The following is a 21,261-nucleotide window of genomic DNA, read 5'->3' on the forward strand; positions in this document are numbered from 1 at the left end:
AACATGAACACACAGTGCTAATTGCCAGGCAAACAGAATGGTGCCAGCCACATCCGTTTCCGAAGCTAGCACCTACGTGTACCCAAAAGCACACCTACAGAACATAACTCTCACAGCTAAACGGTCGTCTGTACGCCACAAAACGACGACAAGAGGCTACGTCATCATTTTCCGCATCAGCTTCACTAAATCAGGCTGAAAACACTATGCTTTGTACGACACGACCATTCGTCTTCGAACTAACGCCTCTGCGGCAAATTGCTTTCTGATCTGTAGTGGCATTTCCAGGCTCAGAGGTATCAGGTGCCTTGAAAACTCCTTGTGTCCAAATTATTTAGTAAATTCTGTTCAATAAGCACTTGTTTGTTTCTATTAATCGCTATTATCCGTCACCGTTCTGAGGTACCATCTTGACTGATCGTCTTCCTTCTTACTAGACATATTTTGTACAGCGCGAACAGGCACCATTCTGTACACCAGGGTAGCACGAGTGCAGCATTCCTGCTCAAGAAAAACTACGTAAAAGGTTCAGCTTTCCACAGCACACCGTTAACCTATAAGCAACAAAAAGTGCGAGGAGGTTATGATAGAGGGGAGCACGCTGCCATCGAAGTATTAGGCTGAAATACATTTAGCTTCAACGACATTCTTAAGAATGGCGCTCGCAGCGTGCTACCAATAGCTCCAGCGTGAACACGGTGAGCGAGAGCAGGCAGCAAGCGCCCCACATCCAGAAGATCGAGTAGGTGTCACTGAAGCGCAGAACGCCATCTTCTTCGAGCACTGCGCAGTGGTCGATTGACGGGAGGGTATACTCCAGGTGGTGAGGTGTGAGGCCGCTTTCGTCGTAACGTGCGACACTGCAACAGGATGACAGATAATGTAAGCAGCAGTGGCAAGTTCCAGTAAAAAATACAGAACTCGTCGTTAGTTTTCCACGTGTAATAAAGAATCCAGAAAATGCCCAGCGTTCCAGAATCCAGAAAATATTCAAGCGCTCCTGCTAGACATCTTGGTAGGTTGATATAATGAACCTAGTCATTTGGTAATGAGCGCGTACTTTTGCACGAGCAGCAGGCATGCAACGTTACTAAAAAGATAAGTTGGAAGCTACGGTGAAATGTCTGGCTCGGTCGCATACTGCACAAATCACTGACATATAGACTTCAATAGCTCTCTAGCTTACCCATCCAACTACTTCCAGAATCATGTACACCAAAAGACATTGAACACATGCACTGTGAAACTCCATAGCTTAATATTGCTTACAACTGGTCAATGCGTTGCTTCAATGGCTGCGGCAGCTTATCACTCACGTAGAGGACAAACCGCCACGTGTTTATTGTTTCATCAGCAAAGTAGAACTCTCCCACCTGTTTTTTCTTGCAGAATGCCGACACCTGTGAAAAAGGAGAGGCAATGTGCCTTGTAAAAGTTTGTCATATGTGAAGAAGAACGAAGTAAAAGCATAATGGCTTAATTACAAAGCGAATGACTCCTGTAGTCGTTGCGCTTGTGTTCTCGCGAGGCGTGACAGCTTAACCTCGCGCGAAAGCAGCAATTGGTGAACCGCTCATTGAAGCACAAACTTCATCGGCAGTCAGGACGCCATGAAATCATGGACCGATTTCATGACGTGCCTAACAGCACGCTCCTTTGTCGTGGTCAGTCAGAATGCAGGCGGATAAAGGCACTGCGCTAGAAGCCATAGAGCTATAGAATAGTGTTCTAGAATAAAAAAAAAGATGGCAATCATTTTATTACTGCTAACAGAATATTATTACGCCATTGCAGCAATTGCAAAAGTTGTGTAGACAACAAATTTTCACTTCGTTAACCAGACAACAATCGTCATGCAATGGCTAAGGGCGAGCACGAAGGTTTCGTGCTGTTTGTTGTCCTGCGTTTTTCATTTACCTCGTTTACGTAGGTCTGCCTACTCTCCAATAGACAAAGTTGGGAGAGAGGGAGGAAGTGTGTTGGCTAGTGACTACCACCACTGGTAGTAACCCAGTCGCCAGTCCGTACTAGCATCTTTTACACTATTGTTTTTGTCTTACAGTGCCATTATTTACACTACAAATGTGTAGTAGTTGGCTGGCTAATACAAGTACCAATACCGACATAGTTACTAAAAATGGTTAAGGCCTTCAACAAGAACGCAGCTGCCCTTATGCCAGTCACAATGCAACACAATACAAGAAGAGAATGTTAAAACAAGGATTCAGGTATTGCATAAAATATTTGTTTTTTATGTTATTCAGCCGGAAAAAAAAAAAACCAGTGCAATTGGCCGTCCCGACTTGGTGAATTCGAGACTTGGGCCATTCTCTCGAAAGTCGGCACTGCTCCGCCGAATTCACCATTGTTGGCGACCCTGTTGTCACGTCTAGCTGTCTCTTTGCAAGAATAGAGCAGCCACGGCCGCATGACAGTATCAAAGCAAAGCTATCTTTAAATTACGGATGCAGCGGCGACTACTTATGACCGGTTAAATATGAGCTACGCAGTACACCAGACAACGCTCACGAAGGAGAATAAGCAGTTCAGGCGACAAGTTAACCACAAGTCAACCTTGGTATATGTCATTACACGTACTGCCATTGGCTTACTTGCTTGCTGAACAAGTGCTTGCTTTTATGATCTCTAACTAAGTCACCGTTTATCAGGACGCATTTTGTGACCAATCTTTGTGTACCAAAATTCACAGGGTCACGAATGTCATTCCGAAGACGACTTTCATTTCCAAGTGCATTAAAGACGGACACAAAACTTAGACATTCCCCTTAATTCACTTAGTTTACTTCATTTAGTCATCCCTCCTAATTCGCTTACTGATCCTCTTAATTCGCTTAGGGTACTTCGCTTATTCGTGCCACATAATTCCAAAGGTCGAGGTTTCGACTGTCTTAATGAACTATATCTTAATTAACTGTGCCTTAATTCGCCTTCATTAAAACCAAAGGTCGTCGGTTCGAACCCACCTATTTTCGTGGATTCGACTCGTACCAAAGGTCGCGGCATAGAATGCCTTAAGTAAGTGTATGTTAATTACGTGTGCCTTAATTAACCACGCCCTAAAAGCCACCAAAGGTAGTGGCTTTGACTACCATGAAATGTCGTGGGTTCGAGTGCCTTAACTATATACTAATTAACTGTCTCCGAATTAACTTCGCCTTCATTAACACCAAATGTCATGGGTTCGACTTCCACACATGGTCATGGTTCGACTCCCATTAACGGTATAGGTTTCGTTGCCTTTTTAAGCCTTTCTTGTTGTCGACGTGTTTTCACTCAAGGCCAATTGACTAATAAGACGTACAAGGCTGTTGCGTAAATTATTTCGCATGGTGGTGGGGACTAAAGTGACGTGTGTTCAAGGCTGCTGTGCAACTCCTGTGCTTTGAAATTCATGTTGAAAGCTGCCGATCGGGTATGCTGAGGCATCGGCATGCCGACAGCACTCCTCCTGGAGGCCAACAAACGCCGATCGTAAGTGGAAGACTGACTGCCCCCGCCCGGGAAATCACTTTATTACAGTGAACCATAATTGGTCCACCAGGCGCCATCTATGTTAAGCTCGGCACTCTATAATCAGCCATATGCAAGTCCGTCCTCCTTGGCATACGAATAGTTTGGCCGTAACGAGAAACTGAGGGCTCGCACACTGTTGGTGGGGTACGACCGTGGGATGGCGCAACGCGACTTGAACGGTTCGCTCTGGTCGGGATGAGGCACCCGATTATGGTGTGTCAGCCACCGGGTTGGAGCGGCTAGCTGATAACGTGGGGAATGTTCGCGACGAGATGAATGTGGTTGTGCTGCTCTACACCATTGGGGTATCCATGACATACGAGCGCAGACCTTGTGCAGCGCTCAAGACGACCACTGGAATCTTGATGCGACAGACCAAAACGTCTTCGACAGACCAAAACGTCTTCAACAGGCAGAAGTGGACGGAGCTTGTGGATAGCGTGCCTTCTGTTGAAGTTTCTTGTCTGTTTGCACGTCAGCGTGGCTTGTGTGGTCGACTTGATTCGAGGACGGCCAACTCGGCATCAAAAGGTTACTTGTCTTGGAAAGGTTTGCTGTGAGGCGTCTGCCCATCAGCAGCTGAACAGTGCTAGCTCCATGCATGCCGGGTGTGTCTAGATTAGGTGGGAGGGACGGGTCCTCCCACTTGCCTAGGACGTATTAGACAGTTCACACCTAACGTTGCACCTCGCCATTTGATTGCGGAAATCGAGGACTACTGGCGGCATTACAAATGCCATGAGACCGTGTTAACTCCCTCATTTACTTGGCTTCATATTGAGGTCCAATGAGTGCACTATCTGCGTCAAACTAAACGTGAATAGCGGAGGGCATAACAGAAGGTAAAGTGCGCAGCGCCCAGTCATCACCGTTGACAGGCGCACACTTGCCGTTTGAGTGCACTGCGCGATGATGTTCCCTCTATACTGCGGTGCTCAAGCGAAGCTTTTATTTCCTCACTAGTGTCGGTGTTGCCGTACAAAACAATTAAAGCTGCACGAAAATAAAAACTGCTTGTCGGGCTACAGATTCAAACCACCGACTTTCGGTCAAGACGAAGGCAACGAAAAAGCATCCACAGCTGCCCGAGAGAGTGTCCACCGTAGGCATGAGTTTGTCGGCCATGTAGAGTACATTGAACTAGCAGCTATGAGCTTCAGGCAGAAGCGTTGGAGTTTGGTAGCAAAAGGTCATTTCCCATGCTACCCAACAGAGCAACAAGATGATGTTTCTTGCGCTAAGTGCTAAGAAGATGGTGGTTGCTCTCTGGGGTGAAGTCCAGATTGCGCACATACTGGTCGAGCCTTTGCACAACCGAACTGGCTACTAACGCTTCCTTTTTGGTTTAGCTATACCTTTTCATGACGGTGTGAGCGACCTTGAAGCTCGCGTTCATGCGATGGTTGTTCTTGTAAAGGCACAGCTCCCACACCAAAGCACCTTACGTCTGAATAAGATGTCTTGTACAGGGTGTTGTACCTGGCAACGTACTGCTCAGATTAAAGCCGTTCTTTCAGTTAAGCAAAAGTGTGCTGGCCGGGGCTCCCTAGTCCACTCAGTTTTTCCAGCAGCGGGGCTCAGATGGAAACATTGAAGTCAGAGACGTTTGGCAATATATGTCCCTATGATTCACCCGGCCGAATAGACGACGAACACCGGAGACGTTTTCTGTAGGTGGCCTACGCTTGATGGCTGCTACTTTGTGGAGGTCTGTTGAAATGCCGTGAGCACTCATGATAACTGAGGTTGACGTTGCTGGTGCTGAATAAACATGTGTCCAGGCTGAGATGCCCATCTTGGAGCGTCTACCAAAGCTGCCAGATGTACTGGTCATGCTCTTCACGAGTCTTTCCGAAAATGAGGATATCATCAATCATATTCATCATGCCGTCCTTACCTTCGAGTATTCTGGACAGTTTCTTGCTGGAAGTACTCGGGCGCCGATATAGTGTTGAATGGCAGCGGCAGCAAGCAGTAGCGACCAAACGGGGCTATAAATGTTGTGTGCAGTTGGGATTCAGGATACTGCATGAATTGATGAATATTTGATGTAGTATCGAGTCTTCAAAAATGTTGGAGTCTACAAACAAGCCCAGGCACTGTTCCATTGTCGGCAGCGCTCGGCTTTTGCTAACAGCAGATTTTCTTTAAGCTGCGAGAGATATATGCAGGCCCTTTGATCCCTCGGGCCTTTTGGGACACCTAACACCCCAGCAAGCCATTCATTCAGAGTATCGGCACAACGGATCACCCCCTCTGTTTCCATCTCCTCCAGTTTCTTCTTTGCAGACTCATGAAGACGTAATTGGGGGCGCCGAGTTGCGCTTGAGGAAGCGCTGCTAGCGCGCGACGGCGTAAGACGTGGCGCATATCGGCTCCGTTGATTTTCGGCTTGAGTCGGGGCTCAATCCTCTGCATCCCAACAAGACTGATGTAAATCGACGCAGCAAACCGTCTGGACCACGTGGATACTAATGTTCACCAGATGAGACCACTTTTTAAGATTGTAGGACCGAATTACACCCACCAACGCGGGCGACGCCGTTAGGCCACACGGCGACGCCGACGTCCGGCGGCGTGGAACCGGTCTACCCAGGTAAAATGGCACCTCCCGCGTCATTCCTGAGGGGTTACGATCCCGACGCCACGGCCTGGACGACGGTTTCAACATCAGAAGATCAAAACTCCGCTCTTATCCGAAATTTCGGCACCAATCCCTCAACGAAGCGATCGCGCATCGCTCGCTCGTTCAAGCCAAGACGGCGGCGTCCATCGCAGCCCCGGCCTCCGGCACACCGGCCGGCAAGACGCAGCCTCCTGCCTCGCGCGCTGCGGGAAGCAAAGGCCTTACCTTACCAACTGGAAGCCTCGACCATTTCCAAAACCGGCCCTGACGACTTCGTAGTCGTGCTCAAGCCACGCCAACATGTCTTGCTGCACCAAGCCTTTTCGGAGAACTGCTACGGTGCCGCCATTACGGCCTACCTCGGGCTGAGGTGGCAAGGTCTCTTACGGTTCTGCTGTCCCGTGAAGAAAACCTGATATTGATCCACACCCCGAACCTGGCGGCTGCAGATGGGATGCTCGGGGACTTCTCAATCAACACCGAGCATGGGGCGATTCCGCTTCATGGATATCTTAGACAAGAAGGAGGCGATGTCTGCCACGGCGTCCTCGTCCTCCGCAACCCTGATACCATCGAATCGCTTCGGCAGCAGGTGCAATGGAGAGCAGGCACCATCATCGAGGTGAGGAAATTCGGCTCCTCTAACAAAGCTCAGCTAAACTTCGCCTGGAGGGAGAAACCGCGTTTTGTGCACTATGAGAACATGCTCATCCCTGTGCAAACCTACTACGGGACAATCCCGGCCTGCGGCCTGTCTGGAGATGTCGGCCACGGAGCGGATGCTTGTTCCAACACGTAGCAGAACACGTGCGGACTCTGCGGGCAACAAGCGCCGCTTGTGGAGGGGCTGCGGGCCCCTCATGAGTGCGTTCGGTGGTTCTCTCTTTGTGGCGGTAGACATGCCACAAACTCGCGGGAGTGTGGGGCGAAATTCTGCATGCACAAGATGGAAGCGCGGGGCAAAGAGGAAAATGGCGGCCAAGAAAAAGAGCCGCAATCTTTGCCTCGCCAGTGAGTCACCGAGCCGAGACGACAGCAACACCAGCAACACCGAGAAGCCGGCGCCACATACCGGAGGAAATATGCTCATGTAAAACTCTTGCTTGGGCTAGAATACCGGAGGAGCCGGCAAGCGACCGCTGACGCAGCCGCCACCACACGGCGGCACAGGAAAGCTGTCGACGTCGTAATCAAGCGTCGAGGCCAGGGCCTGGGCCAACGCCGTAAAACACGGAACGCAGGTGAGTGGTACGGACAGGACTGCCTCCTCCTCTCCTATCTCCTCCCCCCTGCGGCACGCAGTGCCAAGCAAGTCAAGATAGCAGCTCCGGAGGGCCAAATTGAGATGCTTCTCCAGAAAGTTGCGCTCCTTAATCGCAGTCAATACAGCCAACCACTCCCCCTCTACCCCCGCAACCGAGGCTATGGAGAGTGAGCCCACAGCACCGAAGCCAGCACTGAGCGCGGAAGCTGCACTTGAGGCACTAGAGGCCCGCATGGACGCCCGTTTCAATACCCTAGAAAGTCAAATTTCCGCAGTTATCACCTACGCCATCACCTAAATAACTGAAACATACCGACAATCGTCGCACAGCACATATAGCAATCCTCGCGTGGCGTCCGACGAACCGGCGGTCTTATCAAATACGTATCTGGCCGCTGTCCGAAAGCGTCGCGCCACACCACTGAAACTGAAGTAGAAGACAATGACAGCTGCTCACTCTCCGGAATGGAGGATGCTCCCGTCCCCGCGAGTGCTGGCTCCGGAGCAGCGTCCCTGCAATCGGTCTTTCCCGTCAAGGTCCATCGCGGACAGCCCTCCAATTAGGCGCTCTCCCCGTACCGATTCGGCGACCCCCGCCCAAATTACCCCATGACACTGCCGGGGATTCTGCTCCCGCGCAAAACGGGCAGACCTGCGGCTTTTCCTGTCAACAATCTCTTCACTCCCCGCGGTGGTTGCCCTCCAGGAGCCAGGGAGCGGAGCCACCCTTACGAAATATACCACGCTCCAGCGGGAGCCCTCTTCCTGTATCTGCGTGCACAAAATTATACATCCAACCAGGTTGACTTGGAACTCAATACTGATTATTGGTATGTGATGGTCACCATTCTTTCGCTTAAGAAAGAGAACGCACCATTGCATGTACTCAACATCCATTGTCCTCCCAAAGGCAAAAAATCAACCTTCACAGCCCTCTTCAGTCGCGCACTGAAGGCTGCGGGCAGGGACCCCCTAGTTATCGTGGACGCTTTAAACGCTCACAGCACACTCTGGGGGTACGTGCGTGAAGAGAAGCGCAGGCGTAAACTAGCAAAACCTGCGTCTACACTGACGCTGCACATCCAACGCGGATGGGTAACTCCGTGACTCGGGACACGTGTCCGGACCTTACCTTCCCCAGAACATTAGACACGCAGAATGGGCCAACGCCGAGAAAACTCTGGGCAGTGACCACTGCGTACTTAACTCAACCGTCAGAAGCAAACCATTGGCATGATCCCACGCCCAGGCCCGCCTACCCGACTGGACCAAGTTCCGGTAAAACTAAACTAATTTGGCCCTATGCACAAACAAGGTTACCACGCGTGGTCACACGAATTGGTTACACACCTTCGTTTGATGGAAACTCAAGTTCAACTATCGGAGGCCACGCTGCAAGTGGACAACCACCTCCTGCTCCTGCACCTATGGGAGGCGTGGCACAGCCTCGTCCGTAGGTGGCGCCGCTAAAAACACAATAGGAAGCTCAAAATTTGCATCGCCGATCTCATCCAACGAGCGGCAACGTACGCGGCCCAGCTCACCCACTCGAATCGGGTGGACCGATGCAATACGACTGCTAGACAAATGTCTAGCCGGAGCACCTGGCGTCTTTTTCGTGCCTTGATCGATCCGACTCAAACGAGAGCCGAGACACAAGGGCACCTCCAACGGGCTATCCATAGCTTAACAGAGACATCTCAAAATTACCATGCAAACTACGCAATAAATACTTCTGCATACAACAAAACCCCCGAGGGCCAGTGTACTCGTATGCAGGTTCCGAGAACGCGGTGCTGGTGCTGCGGCTCCATGACCTGAACGCGGCCCTCACTGAAATGAAGTGAGGAACGGCGCCGGAAGAAACAAAATAACAGTGAAATTGCTTGCCGACCTTCCCGACCCGTCTTAGAAGGCGCTCCTCGCATACATAACCTCAATCTGACTCAGTGAGGCACCCTCCCAATCGAATGAAAGACCGCCTTGGTTCCTTTCATTCCGAAAACCGGCAAGGCCATGACCACTGAGAACCTGGCCCCATCTCCTTCAAGTCTTGCCCGGAAAAGCTGATGGAGGCTATCGCACGAGATAGGCTGTCCCGAGTTTCTGGAAAACCAAAACGATTTCGCAGAAACCATGTTCGGGTTCCGCCCGCACCGGTCTGTTCAAGCTGTCCTACTTCAACTAGACCGCGCAAGTCTAAATACCGTCGAATACCTCCTCAATGAGAAGGCAGTACTCGCCCTCGATTTGAAGGGGGCTTTTGACAATGCCACACATGACATAATTCTGACGCACCTCTCCCAAACCAACTGTGAAAATAACACATTTCAATACGTTAAGCAATTTCTCTCCGACCGGCAATCGCACATCCGGATACAAGATCAAGTACACGGCCCCAACCAATTAGGCACAAGGGGTACCCGGCAGGTCGCGGTCCTCTGACCCCTAATCACGGAGCAAGAAATATTTAGGAGTGGAAACTCCGCTGTTTGCGGCGACCCGAAAAGGTCACACGCCCGCGGAGCCATTATCGTGCTGGCGGCGCCTGGCGGGCTGGAAAGAAATTACCGCCGTTGAGAGCGCGCCGGAGTGGCCGGAGCCGCCTGCCCGGGCGGTGCATTTTTTTTTTCGCTGCGGCTTCTACGACGCGCCGCATGGCGCCGCCACTGTATATGGCCCCTTCGGCGCATACAACAATTGTGACTTTATGTGGTCGCCCGCGCTCGCTCGCGCTGACGGGAGTTTCACCTCCTATATGTGTTACTCCGTGCCCCTACTATTCAATTTCGCAACGCTGAAACTCCCGGCTCAGCTGGGGAATGTAGAAGGCATACAGCACGCGCTGTATGCCGACGGCATCACCATATGGGCTAAACAAGGATCGGTAGGAGATATTGAAGCCAACCTGCAGCAAGCGGCGGAGATCGTCGATGCCTACGCCCGCCGCTGCGGCCTTCAATGCTCCCCGGCCAAAATGCAATTTGTGCGCATTCGCCCATCGCCGCAGTGCACTACCAAAATCGAACTGTCCCTACCAAATGGACCCATCACAGAACACGATGAGATCAGAGTACTGGGTCTCTTTATTCATAAACACCGCCCAGTCGACACAACACTGGCCAAACTGCATGATTCCGCATGGTTCGCCAGGTTTCCAATAAGCGGGGGAGGGGGGAGGGTACGGTGCAAAGCTGCCTTGCGGCCGGCGCACGCAGTCGTAGACGGCTGAGTGTTGTACTCGACTTGCTTTGGAATACGAACCTGGCAACGTTTAACGATAGAACGTTATCTAGTGAGGTGAGTCTAGCAGTGCTATTGGAGGAATTAGAGGGCAGTAAATGGGATACAATATGTCTCAGTGAAGTTAGGAGGCCAAAAGACGCATATACAGTGCTGAAGAGCGGGCACGTCCTGTGCCACTGGGGCTTAGTGGAGAGACGAGAACTAGGTGTCGCATTCCTGATTAATAAGAATATAGCTGGTAACATACAGGAATTCTATAGCAATAACGAGAGGTTGGCAGGTCTAGTTGTGAAACTTAATAAGAGGTACAAAATGAAGGTTGTACAGGCCTACGCCCCAACATCTCGTCATGATGACCAGGAAGTTGAAAGCTTCTATGAAGACGTGGAATCGGGGACGGGTAAAGTCAAAACAAAATACACTATACTGATGGTGAGCAAAACGTGAACAAGGTGAATGCAGGAGCCAACGTTTCGACAAGTGGACTTGTCTTCTTCAAGGCAACAAGTCCACTTGTCGAAACGTTGGCTCCTGCATTCACCTTGTTCACGTTTTGCTCATCGTCTTGAATTGCCATCTCCCGCATTCCCCGTCTTTTCTCTGAACTATACTGATGGGCGACTTATACTGATGGGGTAGGCAAGAAGCCGGCTGGAGACGAGGCAGTGGGGAAATATGGCGTAGGCGCTAGGAATAGCAGGGGGGAGTTGTTACTAAAGCTTGCGGAACAGAATAATATGCGGATAATGAATACCTTCTTCCGCAAGCGGGATAGCCGAAAGTGGACGTGGAGGAGCCCGAACGGCGAGACTAGAAATGAAATAGACTTAATAATCTGCGCAAACTCTGGCATCATACAAGATGTGGACGTGCTCAGCAAGGTGCGCTGCAGCGACTATAGGATGGTAAGAACTCGAATTAGCCTAGACTTGAGGAGGGAACGGAAGAAACTGGTACATAAGAAGCCGATCCATGAGTTAGCTGTAAGAGGGAAAATAGAGGAATTCTAGATGAAGCTACAGAACAGGTATTCGACTTTAACTCCGGACGAGGACCTTAGTGTTGAAGCAATGAACGACAATCTTGTGGCGATCAGTAAGGAGTGTGCAAGAGAAGTCGGTGCTACCTCCGCTAGACAGGATACCAGTAAGCTATCGCAGGAGACGAAAGATCTCATCAAGAAACGCCAATGTACGAAAGCCTCTAACCCCACAGCTAGAATAGAACTGGCAGAACTTTCGAAGTTAATCAACAAGCGTAAGACAGCTGACATAAGGAAGTATAATATGGATAGAACTGAACATGCTATCAGGAACAGAGGAAGCCTAAAAGCAGTGAAGAAGAAACTAGGAATTGGCAAGAATCAGATGCATGCGTTAAGAGACAAAGCCGGCAATATCATTACTAATATGGATGAGATACTTCAAGTGCCTGAGGAGTTCTATAGAGATATACACAGTACCAGTGGCACCCACGATCATAATGGAAGAGGGAGTAGTGTAGAGGAATTGGAAATCCCACAGGTAACGCCGGAATTAGTAAAGAAAGCCTTGGGAGCTATGCAAAGGGGGAAGGCAGCTGGGGAGGAACAGGTAACAGCAGATTTGTTGAAGGATTGTGGGCACATTGTTCTAGAGAAACTGGCCACCCTGTATACGCAATGCCTCATGACTTTGAGCGTACCGGAATCTTGGAGAAATGCTAACGTTATCCTAATCCATAATAAAAGGGACTCCAAAGACTTGAAAAATTATGGACCGATTAGCTTACTGTCCGTTGCCTACAAAGTATTTACTAAGGTAATTGCAAATAGAATCAGGAACACCTTAGACTTCCGTCAACCAAAGGACCAGGCAGGATTCCGTAAAGGATACTCAACAATAGACCATATTCACACAATCAATCAGGTGATAGAAAAATATGCGGAATATAACCAACCTTTATATATAGCTTTCATTGATTACGAGAAAGTGTTTGATTCAGTCGAAACCTCAGCAGTCATGGAGGCATGGAGGAATCAGGGTGTAGACGAGCAATATGTAAATATACTGAAAGATATCTATAGAGGCTCCACAGCCTCCGTAGTCCTCCTTAAAGAAGGCCCAAGAAATATGAAAGAAACCACGGGACGGAGCGCTTGCACAGTAGTATTGCGCTGCTCTCAAGCGTGCGTTCGGTGAACAAGGTCGGCTCGCGTCGGATGACGGCGAAAATGAATGCTGCTGGTCGAGCGCTGCCGATGACACAAAGAACGCCCTGCCACTTCCTAGTAGCCAGTCGCTCTTGGTGTGAAAGACAATAGTGTGTTTTAAGCTAAAACAGGAACCGAGGTACATCTAACTATATCGCAGGCAGTCCTACCAGTCACATAAGTACACCATGAATTACTTGGCATCCGTTCTAGTGAAGCATTTAAAGTGAATGCCATCAACTTCACGTACGATTTATCTTGGCTACCTAAAACAAAACTCGTTCAGGTAGTCGCGTTCTTGTTTACTGACTTGTAACCTAACGGTCTTCGTTTCGTCAATGAAAAAGTTTACACACAAATTTCCTGAGACTGGAATACGCCGAGAGTTATATCTGAGATTCGCACGAATTTAATCATGTCTATATGCTCGAGACGATTTCACACTTGTCCAGTAAGTTTCGTACACTTTATTTTTACGCCCCTTTGTCTCTGTTCTTTATCGAAAGGTGCACAGAAAAACCACTGGCTTTACGGGGTAATAATTGCATCATTTGTCTATACCAAGCATTAAGAATTGTTCTGCGCAATTTGAGATAACATTCCACCCCATGAATTTTACCACGCAGAAGCCACTACGAAACTGTCGATGCAGCGCGAGCCTGCACACTCCGCTATCTTATATCATGGTTTGTCGAAGTAGCAATGGACTAAAACTGTCTACTAGTTAAGAGGCCACGGCACTAATGAGTCAAAGGAAGGAGATTTTCAAACAATTCATGGCATATTTTTAGTCGCCCGCTCTTTATGCGTCGCAGAATCACTGATAGAAAGTAGTTGCATGAATCCTTACTACATTTATCCGAATGAGCTGCCTCGCTCAGTTGAAGTTAGAGATGATCGAAGTGTTGTACTGGTAATTTAACTGGGCTGCCAGGTTGCATAATGACTTAAAACAAATGATTTCGCAAGAGAACCACAACTAGCGGTAGGAAAATTCAATCCTCCCATACTGTATTTATAGTAATTTTTTAATTTCGCAGCGACCCCTTTTTGGCCCGTACCCATAGCTTTATGTTTACGTCGTATTTTATATCGTACAGGTAATTCATTAAAATACAATTTTGCTTTTTCACACTAGAAATTTTCCAATAGTAAGTATTGTTATCATCTTTCCAGAATGCAGGGAAAAACAAACGCAGCTATAATGAGCCAAAAACTTCCCATACAATTTTATATTTCTTAGACAATATGCCTTAACTCGCTTCCTAAATTATGCTTACCGGCTCGCCCCTTCGAGTACTTTCATTTTTCCATCTTAGATAATGGTTATTTCAACCTTGATTTCCTTATATTACTGCGCGAATATGGATTATTCTAACTCCTCCTCTCCCTCCCTCCCGTTATATATGTTTAAACTGCACCCGCTTACAGTAAACAGATGAAAAAAGAGTGGCCAAATTATGTATATGTTCAGTTGTTTCGATTTTGTTCATCATTTGTACACTGCGCATTATAATTTGGCCGATCCGCCAAACAACATTAGCCAGTTTTTACTGACTCTATGACGGAGGACATAAATAATTGAATATAAAAAGTATCATTAGAATTTGTTGCCGAGCTTCAATGGACAAAAACGACCTACATTCCTTCATACGTACCCCGATTCGTAGGATCGTTTCCACGTGAATTATGACCGCCTTGCCCGTGGACACTTCCATGAGCATCTTGTCACTGAATGCGTACAGTCGATCGATGAGACTTCCATGGCGCTTCATCATGGCAAATAATTTTTGGTAGTCCGGACGGCTGCTGTGCTGCGTGCATAAAAAAAAAGATGTGGCACTTTTGCGCGAAAGGCGAAGCATCGATTGCGACAGCAAATAAGCACACGGCATGCAAAGTCCAGGTTAGTTGTATTGTCCCAACCAAGTTGTTAATATTCACTCATTAACTAAATCAACCCGCATGGTGTCAGTCTGCACAGGCAAATATGAAAACATAGTGAGGCTTACACCGCACGAAACGACGAGCACACAGAAAGACGTGGTACACGCAGGGGCACGGTGCTCACAGTGCATTTGCGTACCACCTCTTTCCGTGTCCTCGTCTTTTCCTGCGCTACAAGCGTCATTATGTGATACCATCACGCCCAAAACGATGCGTTACTGCACATGATCACATCACACTTGATGAACGCGGGCACTCGCTGTAGAAACGCTGGTCTGAGGAAGCGTGCCAGCAGCAGTGATCGAAGTATCCTTTGTGCTGCCGATCCCTACAACGGAAACAGAATGTCTAGAACACAGCATGCACAAAAGTATTAGGCGTTGCCGCTAAAGATTTTTGCCTCCAACGCATATCGCTTTCAACAGCCCGCGCGGCCTCGCAATACGCATTTGCTACCAGAGTACAACGGCACCCCCCGTTACTCTGCTTGCTTTGGTGCCTCGGGGGTAACGGAAAACGGCGCGCTTCCATCCGCTTTCCTCTCCCTTGCGCGCGAGAGTGAGGAGCGATCATCGGCTACCTATGCACGATTTTTCTCGCAAATACAGCATACGACACGGTGTGACGGCGTTACCACCATTGTATTTCATACAGAACGTCATGTCGACGCCGATGGCAATAACAACGGCAAAAATGCGCCTGAAAGGCCCGTATCAACGCTATCGCAATAATAGACAGTTTTAGTATAGCGTAAAGCAGCAAACGCAAAGAGTTAGCGTTAGCGTTAGCGTTGCGTGCACCACACTGCGCATGCGCTATACGTAAACGCTGCTGGAGCTCTTACGTACGTACGCTATTTTCAGGATTTAGCGTTGAACGCTAACGCACGCAAGGGGAGCCTTACGTACGGCAAGATGGCGGCGCCAGTCGAAGTGAGAGCGGCCCGCTTCGGATCTATCGAGTCGTCTGCCTGCACTGCTAGGCTCTATCCTTCCCCACTAATGCTCGTGTTCGCCTTAGATTTGTGTGATGATGCTTCGGCAGGGGCGCACAGGTGACAAATGGGCGTTGTTTGCGATATACGTCCTCGATTAGCCGGGCAGTAGGCTTAACTAGAGGGTTTGCTAATGTTTGCTCATGTTTACTGCATCCGCCTCGAGATGGCACCCAAGTGTATTTCGCTCGTTCGCTTGGTGTAAAGCCGCATGTGAAGCCGATGCCTGTCATGTTTTCGGCGGCAAAACACAGTAGTGTGGTCGGTGCTGTGGTCACAATGCGTGTGCGTTTTACCAACGACGACGATATGAACCTCGTGAAGGAGGTTTTCGCCTTGAACCCATTCGGATGGACGTCAAGGTGGGCGTCCGTTGCAAAAAATTGGAAAGAAGTGGGAAATCCGCTTTCTGGAAGCGAAATTGCCGGCGAAACGTCCCCTCCGGTATGGCTTCGACGTTGAGTGGATCTTGAGGACACGTATAACCTGCGCGGTCGCTCTCATTCCCGAAGCATGAGGGCGTCTATGTCATCCCAACTTAAAAAGGACACGTAATATGAGTCCCACAGAACACTCGATCGCGCCATGCCAAGAATAATCGGTGTGTTTCGCGACTCTCGACAAAACAACGCTCAAACCAAACACCTACATGCGTAATTAACGCAGCGACTGTGGCTTTCGATTAGCTTGACTTAGGGACACACTTGCGGATTCCGCATTGGATTAGCTCGACATTTCGTGTGGATTTGGCTTTTCAGTACTTTGTGTTTTTACATCTAGATGGCGCTGCATTTGTTTGCGTTAACGTTAACGCTTTTCTCCGTTCCGCTATTCTAAAACACTACCTTGTGCCGCGCAGTGCAGTCTTGCTTTGCGTTAGCGTTGCGTCGCACGCTAACGCTAACGCAAGGATTTTACGCTATACTAAAACTCTCTAATAAGGGACACATATAAGACTACTGCCAGAACAGAAGGCCCACAAAGAATTTTCATTTATTTATCAATTGACTGCGTTGTCGCCGCGGCTACCTTCGCCGAGCCTACATGCCTGATTTCGCTAGTCCAGTCCCTTCTTCTACCGCGGGGCTCTATGAGTACTGTCCACAACATGGCTCCCCCTAGCGATGAAGGTACTGCCGTTGAGCATTTTATCTTGTGGAGACGGCACTGCCATAGTTCAGAGTCCGACGGCCAGAAATCGGGAAGTTTGATTGTGGCGACCGAACAAGTTCCGTCTTCTTCGAGATGTCGTTGTTAGGCGGCCGGTTCTATGGTGTCGAGAAGATAGTTGGTAGACGTATACAGTTCTGATATGGTGTCACGTCCGGGCCACCAATAGTAGGAACAGAAGACCAAGAAAGAATTGCATTTATTTATCAGCTGACTACTTTGACGCCGCGGCTACCATTGCCGAGCCTATATACCTGATGGCGCTAGTCCAGTCTCTCCTTCCACCGCGGCGCTGTATGAGTGCTGTCCACTACACTACCATACAGACCACGCCCCTGGCAGGCACTTTAATAGTTTTCACTGCTAAGGCACCCTTTGCTTACATAATCAATACTGAGCGCAGGCAATAAAATTCGAAGGTGACGTGATCCTCACACGACACCAGTCAGTCTATTTGAATACGCACAAGCGTATGGACGCGGCGAACATGCACAGTGAGCACTGTGGCGTCGAAGCACAAACGGAACGGACGCGAACACTGCGATTTTCTTCAGTGCAAGGCACCTTGTTCCTCTGGCGCTTGCTTCGCTCGTGTCTTCAAACACAATCTCGACGATTTATCAGAAGGGCCTCCTATCGCCAAACGTAAAAACGCATTAGTTTTTAAGGCGAAAGCCTTAAGTGGCCCATTTGAATGGCTTATACCCGAGAGAGATGCGAACATTTATTTCAACCATCGAAATCATTGCTCTTGAGGTCGAGTGGGTGGCGTCCTCATTCCAGGCCTGCAGTGGCCATGGCTGCTCGACGAACTTGTTGGACGTGTGCTTATTGGCCCGCCAGGGTATCGCCGGTGGGCTGTACCTCCCAGCGCTCATACGAGGTGCTAGGCGTCTTTAAGTGCTGAGGTTTATTGCCCCCGCACCCCCAAGACATGTGGAATAATGTACGCCGTGTGCCTCCACACTAGGGGTAGATGCCACGATATGTTAGTGGGTACATTTCGCTGTATCTGTGTACGCTTGGAAATATGTTTGGAAAAGTCTCAGAGCTACCGCCTCTTCAGTGCTGACGTTTTGTGAGGCGGAGGATAAATTCTGTCGTTGAGACGCTGGATATCTATCCCGTCGCGGTAATTTGATGGCAGGGGCACGAAGTTAAAGAGTGGGGATTGATTGGGCGATTGGTTTTGTCCCGCTCGGTTGACTAGCACTCCATCTAAAGCGTTCTACCTTTCGTTCTCCTCCAGTACTGCATGGAGCCTCCACGTGGTTCGATGGGATTCTTCCAGGCTCGGGCCTACGATATAAGGCGTCAGCAGCGGTGTTTGCCTCTAGGTAAAGTTGCGGCAGGCCTGATGTATGTCGGCAACAATGTCAACTACTTCCCAGCCTACCTTGACTTGTCACTTTGTTAATAGTGCCGCAGCTATGGTATGAGCCAGAGTTGGGGTCTCTGCCCTGACGGAGGGCGCAACGGTCAAGGAGTTCTTTCTCCCGTTCACGGTGGCTGCCGCGAAGACGTACGCCGCCACGTCCACGTACGTTGCGTACGGGTCACGCTTAAATCTTCGGCGTTGTCTCAACGCAAGGGTTCGAGAGGTTTATGACTCGTGTGCTTCGGTTCGGGGCTTGCCGTGGTGCTGAATCTGACCTCGGCCGGGATTGATCGTTGTCCACGCAGAGCTCTCAGCTCTGTGGGCGTTTCGATCCGGTGGAAGCTAGCTCTGGCCGCCACACTGTTCTGTAGTCTGAGTTTTTTGGAGCTAGAAAAGCAGGCGACAGCCCGTCGCAGGTTTGTGGACACAGAGCAATGCTACCTTCCCGTTTGAAGTGGCGACCGCGAGAACCAGGGCCATTTTGCACGCGCCTCTCATGATAGCATCGACTCCTGCGTGTCTTTTGATTAGCGAGTGGTAGTGATCATCATCAGCAGCAACCTGGTTACGCCCACTGCAGGGCAAAGGCCTCTCCCATACTTTTTCAACTAGCCCGGTCAAGTGCTAATTGTGGCCATGTCGTCCCTGCAAACTTCTTAATCTCATCAGCCCTCCTAAATTTCTCTTGCCCCCTGCTACGCTTCCCTTCTCTTGGAATCCAGTCCATAACCCTTAATGACCATCGGCTGTCTACGCTCCTCATTACATGTCCTGCCCATGCCCATTTATTTTTCTCCATTTCAACTAAGCTGTCATTAACTCGCGTTTGTTCCCTCACTCAATCTGCTCTTTTCTTAACGCTTAACGTTACACCCACAATTCTTCTTTCCATAGCTCGTTGCGTCGTCTTCAATTTTAGTAGAACCCTTTTAGTAAGCCTCCAGGTTTCTGTACCGTGGGTGAGTACTGGTAAAACACAGCTGTTATGCATTTCGCTCCTCAGGGATAATGGCAACCTTCTGTTCATGATCTGAGAATGCCTGCCAAACACAGCCCAGCCCATTCTTGTTCTTCTGATTATTTCAGTTTCATGATCCGGATCCGCGCTCACTACCTGTCCTAAGTAGATGTATTCCCTTACCCCTTCCTGTGCCTCAATACCTATCGTAAACTGCTGTTCTCTTCCGAGGCAATTAAACATAATTTTAGTTTTCTGCAGATTAATTTTTAGACCCACCCTTTTGCTTTGCCTCTCCAGGTCAGGGAGCATGCATCGAAATTCGCCCCCTGAGTTACCAAGAAAGGTAATATCATCAGCGAATCACAAGATACTAAGGTATTCTCCATTAACTCTTATCCCCAATTCTTCCCAATCCAGGTCTCTGGGTACCTCCTGCAAACACGCTATGAATAGCATTGGACAGATCGTATCTCCCTGCCTGACGCCTTTCTTTATTGGGATTTTCTTACTTTCATTTTGGAGGACTATGGTGCCTGTCGAGTCGCTATAGATATCTTTCAGTATTTTTACATGCGGCTTGTCTACACCCTGATTCCGTAATGGCTCCATGATTGCTGAGGTATCGACTGAAACAAACGCTTTCTCGGGATCAATGAACGCTATATAGAAATGTTGGTTATATTCCGCACATTTCTCTATCACCTGATTGATAATGTGAATATGGTCTATTGTTTAGTAGCATTTACGGAATCCTGCGTGGTTCTTTGAGGGACAGAAGTCTGATGTGTTCCTGATTCTATTTGTTATTACTTTAGTAAATACTTTGTAGGCAACGGACAGTAAGCTGATCTGTCTATAATTTTTCAAGTTTTTGGCGTTCCCTTTCTTATGGATTACGATTATATTAGCTTTCTTGTAAAATTCCTGTACGCTCGAGGTCATGAGTCATTGCTTATACAGGGTGGAAAGTTTTTCTAGAACAATCTGCTCACCATCCTTCAACAAATCTGCTGTTACACTCCTGGCTGAAGGTTGCCAGCAACACTTTCGTGTTTCCTCCGTGCAGTCGAGCGATCCCTCTTGCGACGCAAATTTCACGGTCGAGCAGCAGACTTTGGTCACCTTCGATGACGCCTCCTACGTCAGCGGGTGTTTCGGTGCCGACCGAAATAAGGATGCTCGAACTAGGCGGGATGCTCACTTGATCTTCAAGCACTCTCAAGGCATGGTGACTACGAGGGCTCTCCGGAGGTATCGCATGATCTTCCGACAGCGTTATTGACTTCGACTTCAGGTCGATGACTGCGCCGTGTTGGTTGAGGAAGTCCATGCCGAGAATGACGTCTCGTGAACACTGTTGGAGGATAACGAAGGTTACAGGGTAAGTCCGGTCGTGAATGGTAATTTTTGCCGTGCACATTCCAGTCGGCCTTATGAGGTGTCCTCCAGTGGTCCGAATTCACAGGCTTTCCCATGCAGTCTTAACTTTCTTCAAATGGGCGGCGATGGGTTCCCTCATGACGGAGTAATCGGCTCCTGTGTCTCCTAAGGCGGTGACTGCGTGGTCGTCGAGAAGCACGTCGAGGTCGGTGGTTCTTTGTCTTGCGTTATAGTTAGGCCTTGGCGTCGGATCACGGCTGCGTCGCGTTGACATGTGGCTGGTACGTGGCGTCGTCAGGTGGCCTTTCGTCGACGTATTCTTTGTTTCCAGTCTTCGTCGGCATGGCGGCGAGTCGTTGTTATGTCGTCGAGGCAGTCTCTTCGTAGTCTTCGTAGGCGGCGGAGAATCTTCGTCAGTTCGACGAACAGCAACCGCACCTCCATCGGCTGCTGCTTTTAGTTTTCCGGATTTGGGCTCACGGATTGGCCCCGGGCTGGGCCAGTGTATGGTCGGCACTGCGGCGACAGGTAGCGGCCTGGTGATGCTGAACGCGACGGTCGTCGAGAGCT

The 21,261-nt window shown here is 49.2% G+C and overlaps 1 protein-coding gene across 1 annotated transcript in view; it reads right to left on the reverse strand.

Annotated features, from left to right (window-relative positions):
• Positions 1 to 329: 329 nt before the first annotated feature.
• The window catches only part of LOC142588659 (uncharacterized), a 33,949-nt gene continuing 13,017 nt past the window's right edge, over positions 330 to 21,261 (reverse strand). Inside the window, exons 4-6 of the mRNA XM_075700482.1 lie at positions 14,520 to 14,675; positions 1,270 to 1,400; positions 330 to 860 (exon numbers count right to left, since the gene is read on the reverse strand). Coding sequence (XP_075556597.1) covers positions 650 to 860; positions 1,270 to 1,400; positions 14,520 to 14,675 — 498 coding nt within the window. The 3' untranslated portion in view covers positions 330 to 649. The remainder of the gene's footprint in view (positions 861 to 1,269; positions 1,401 to 14,519; positions 14,676 to 21,261) is intronic.

The sequence above is a fragment of the Dermacentor variabilis genome, chromosome 7 (genome assembly GCF_050947875.1).
Source record: "Dermacentor variabilis isolate Ectoservices chromosome 7, ASM5094787v1, whole genome shotgun sequence".
Classification (NCBI taxonomy): domain Eukaryota; kingdom Metazoa; phylum Arthropoda; class Arachnida; order Ixodida; family Ixodidae; genus Dermacentor; species Dermacentor variabilis.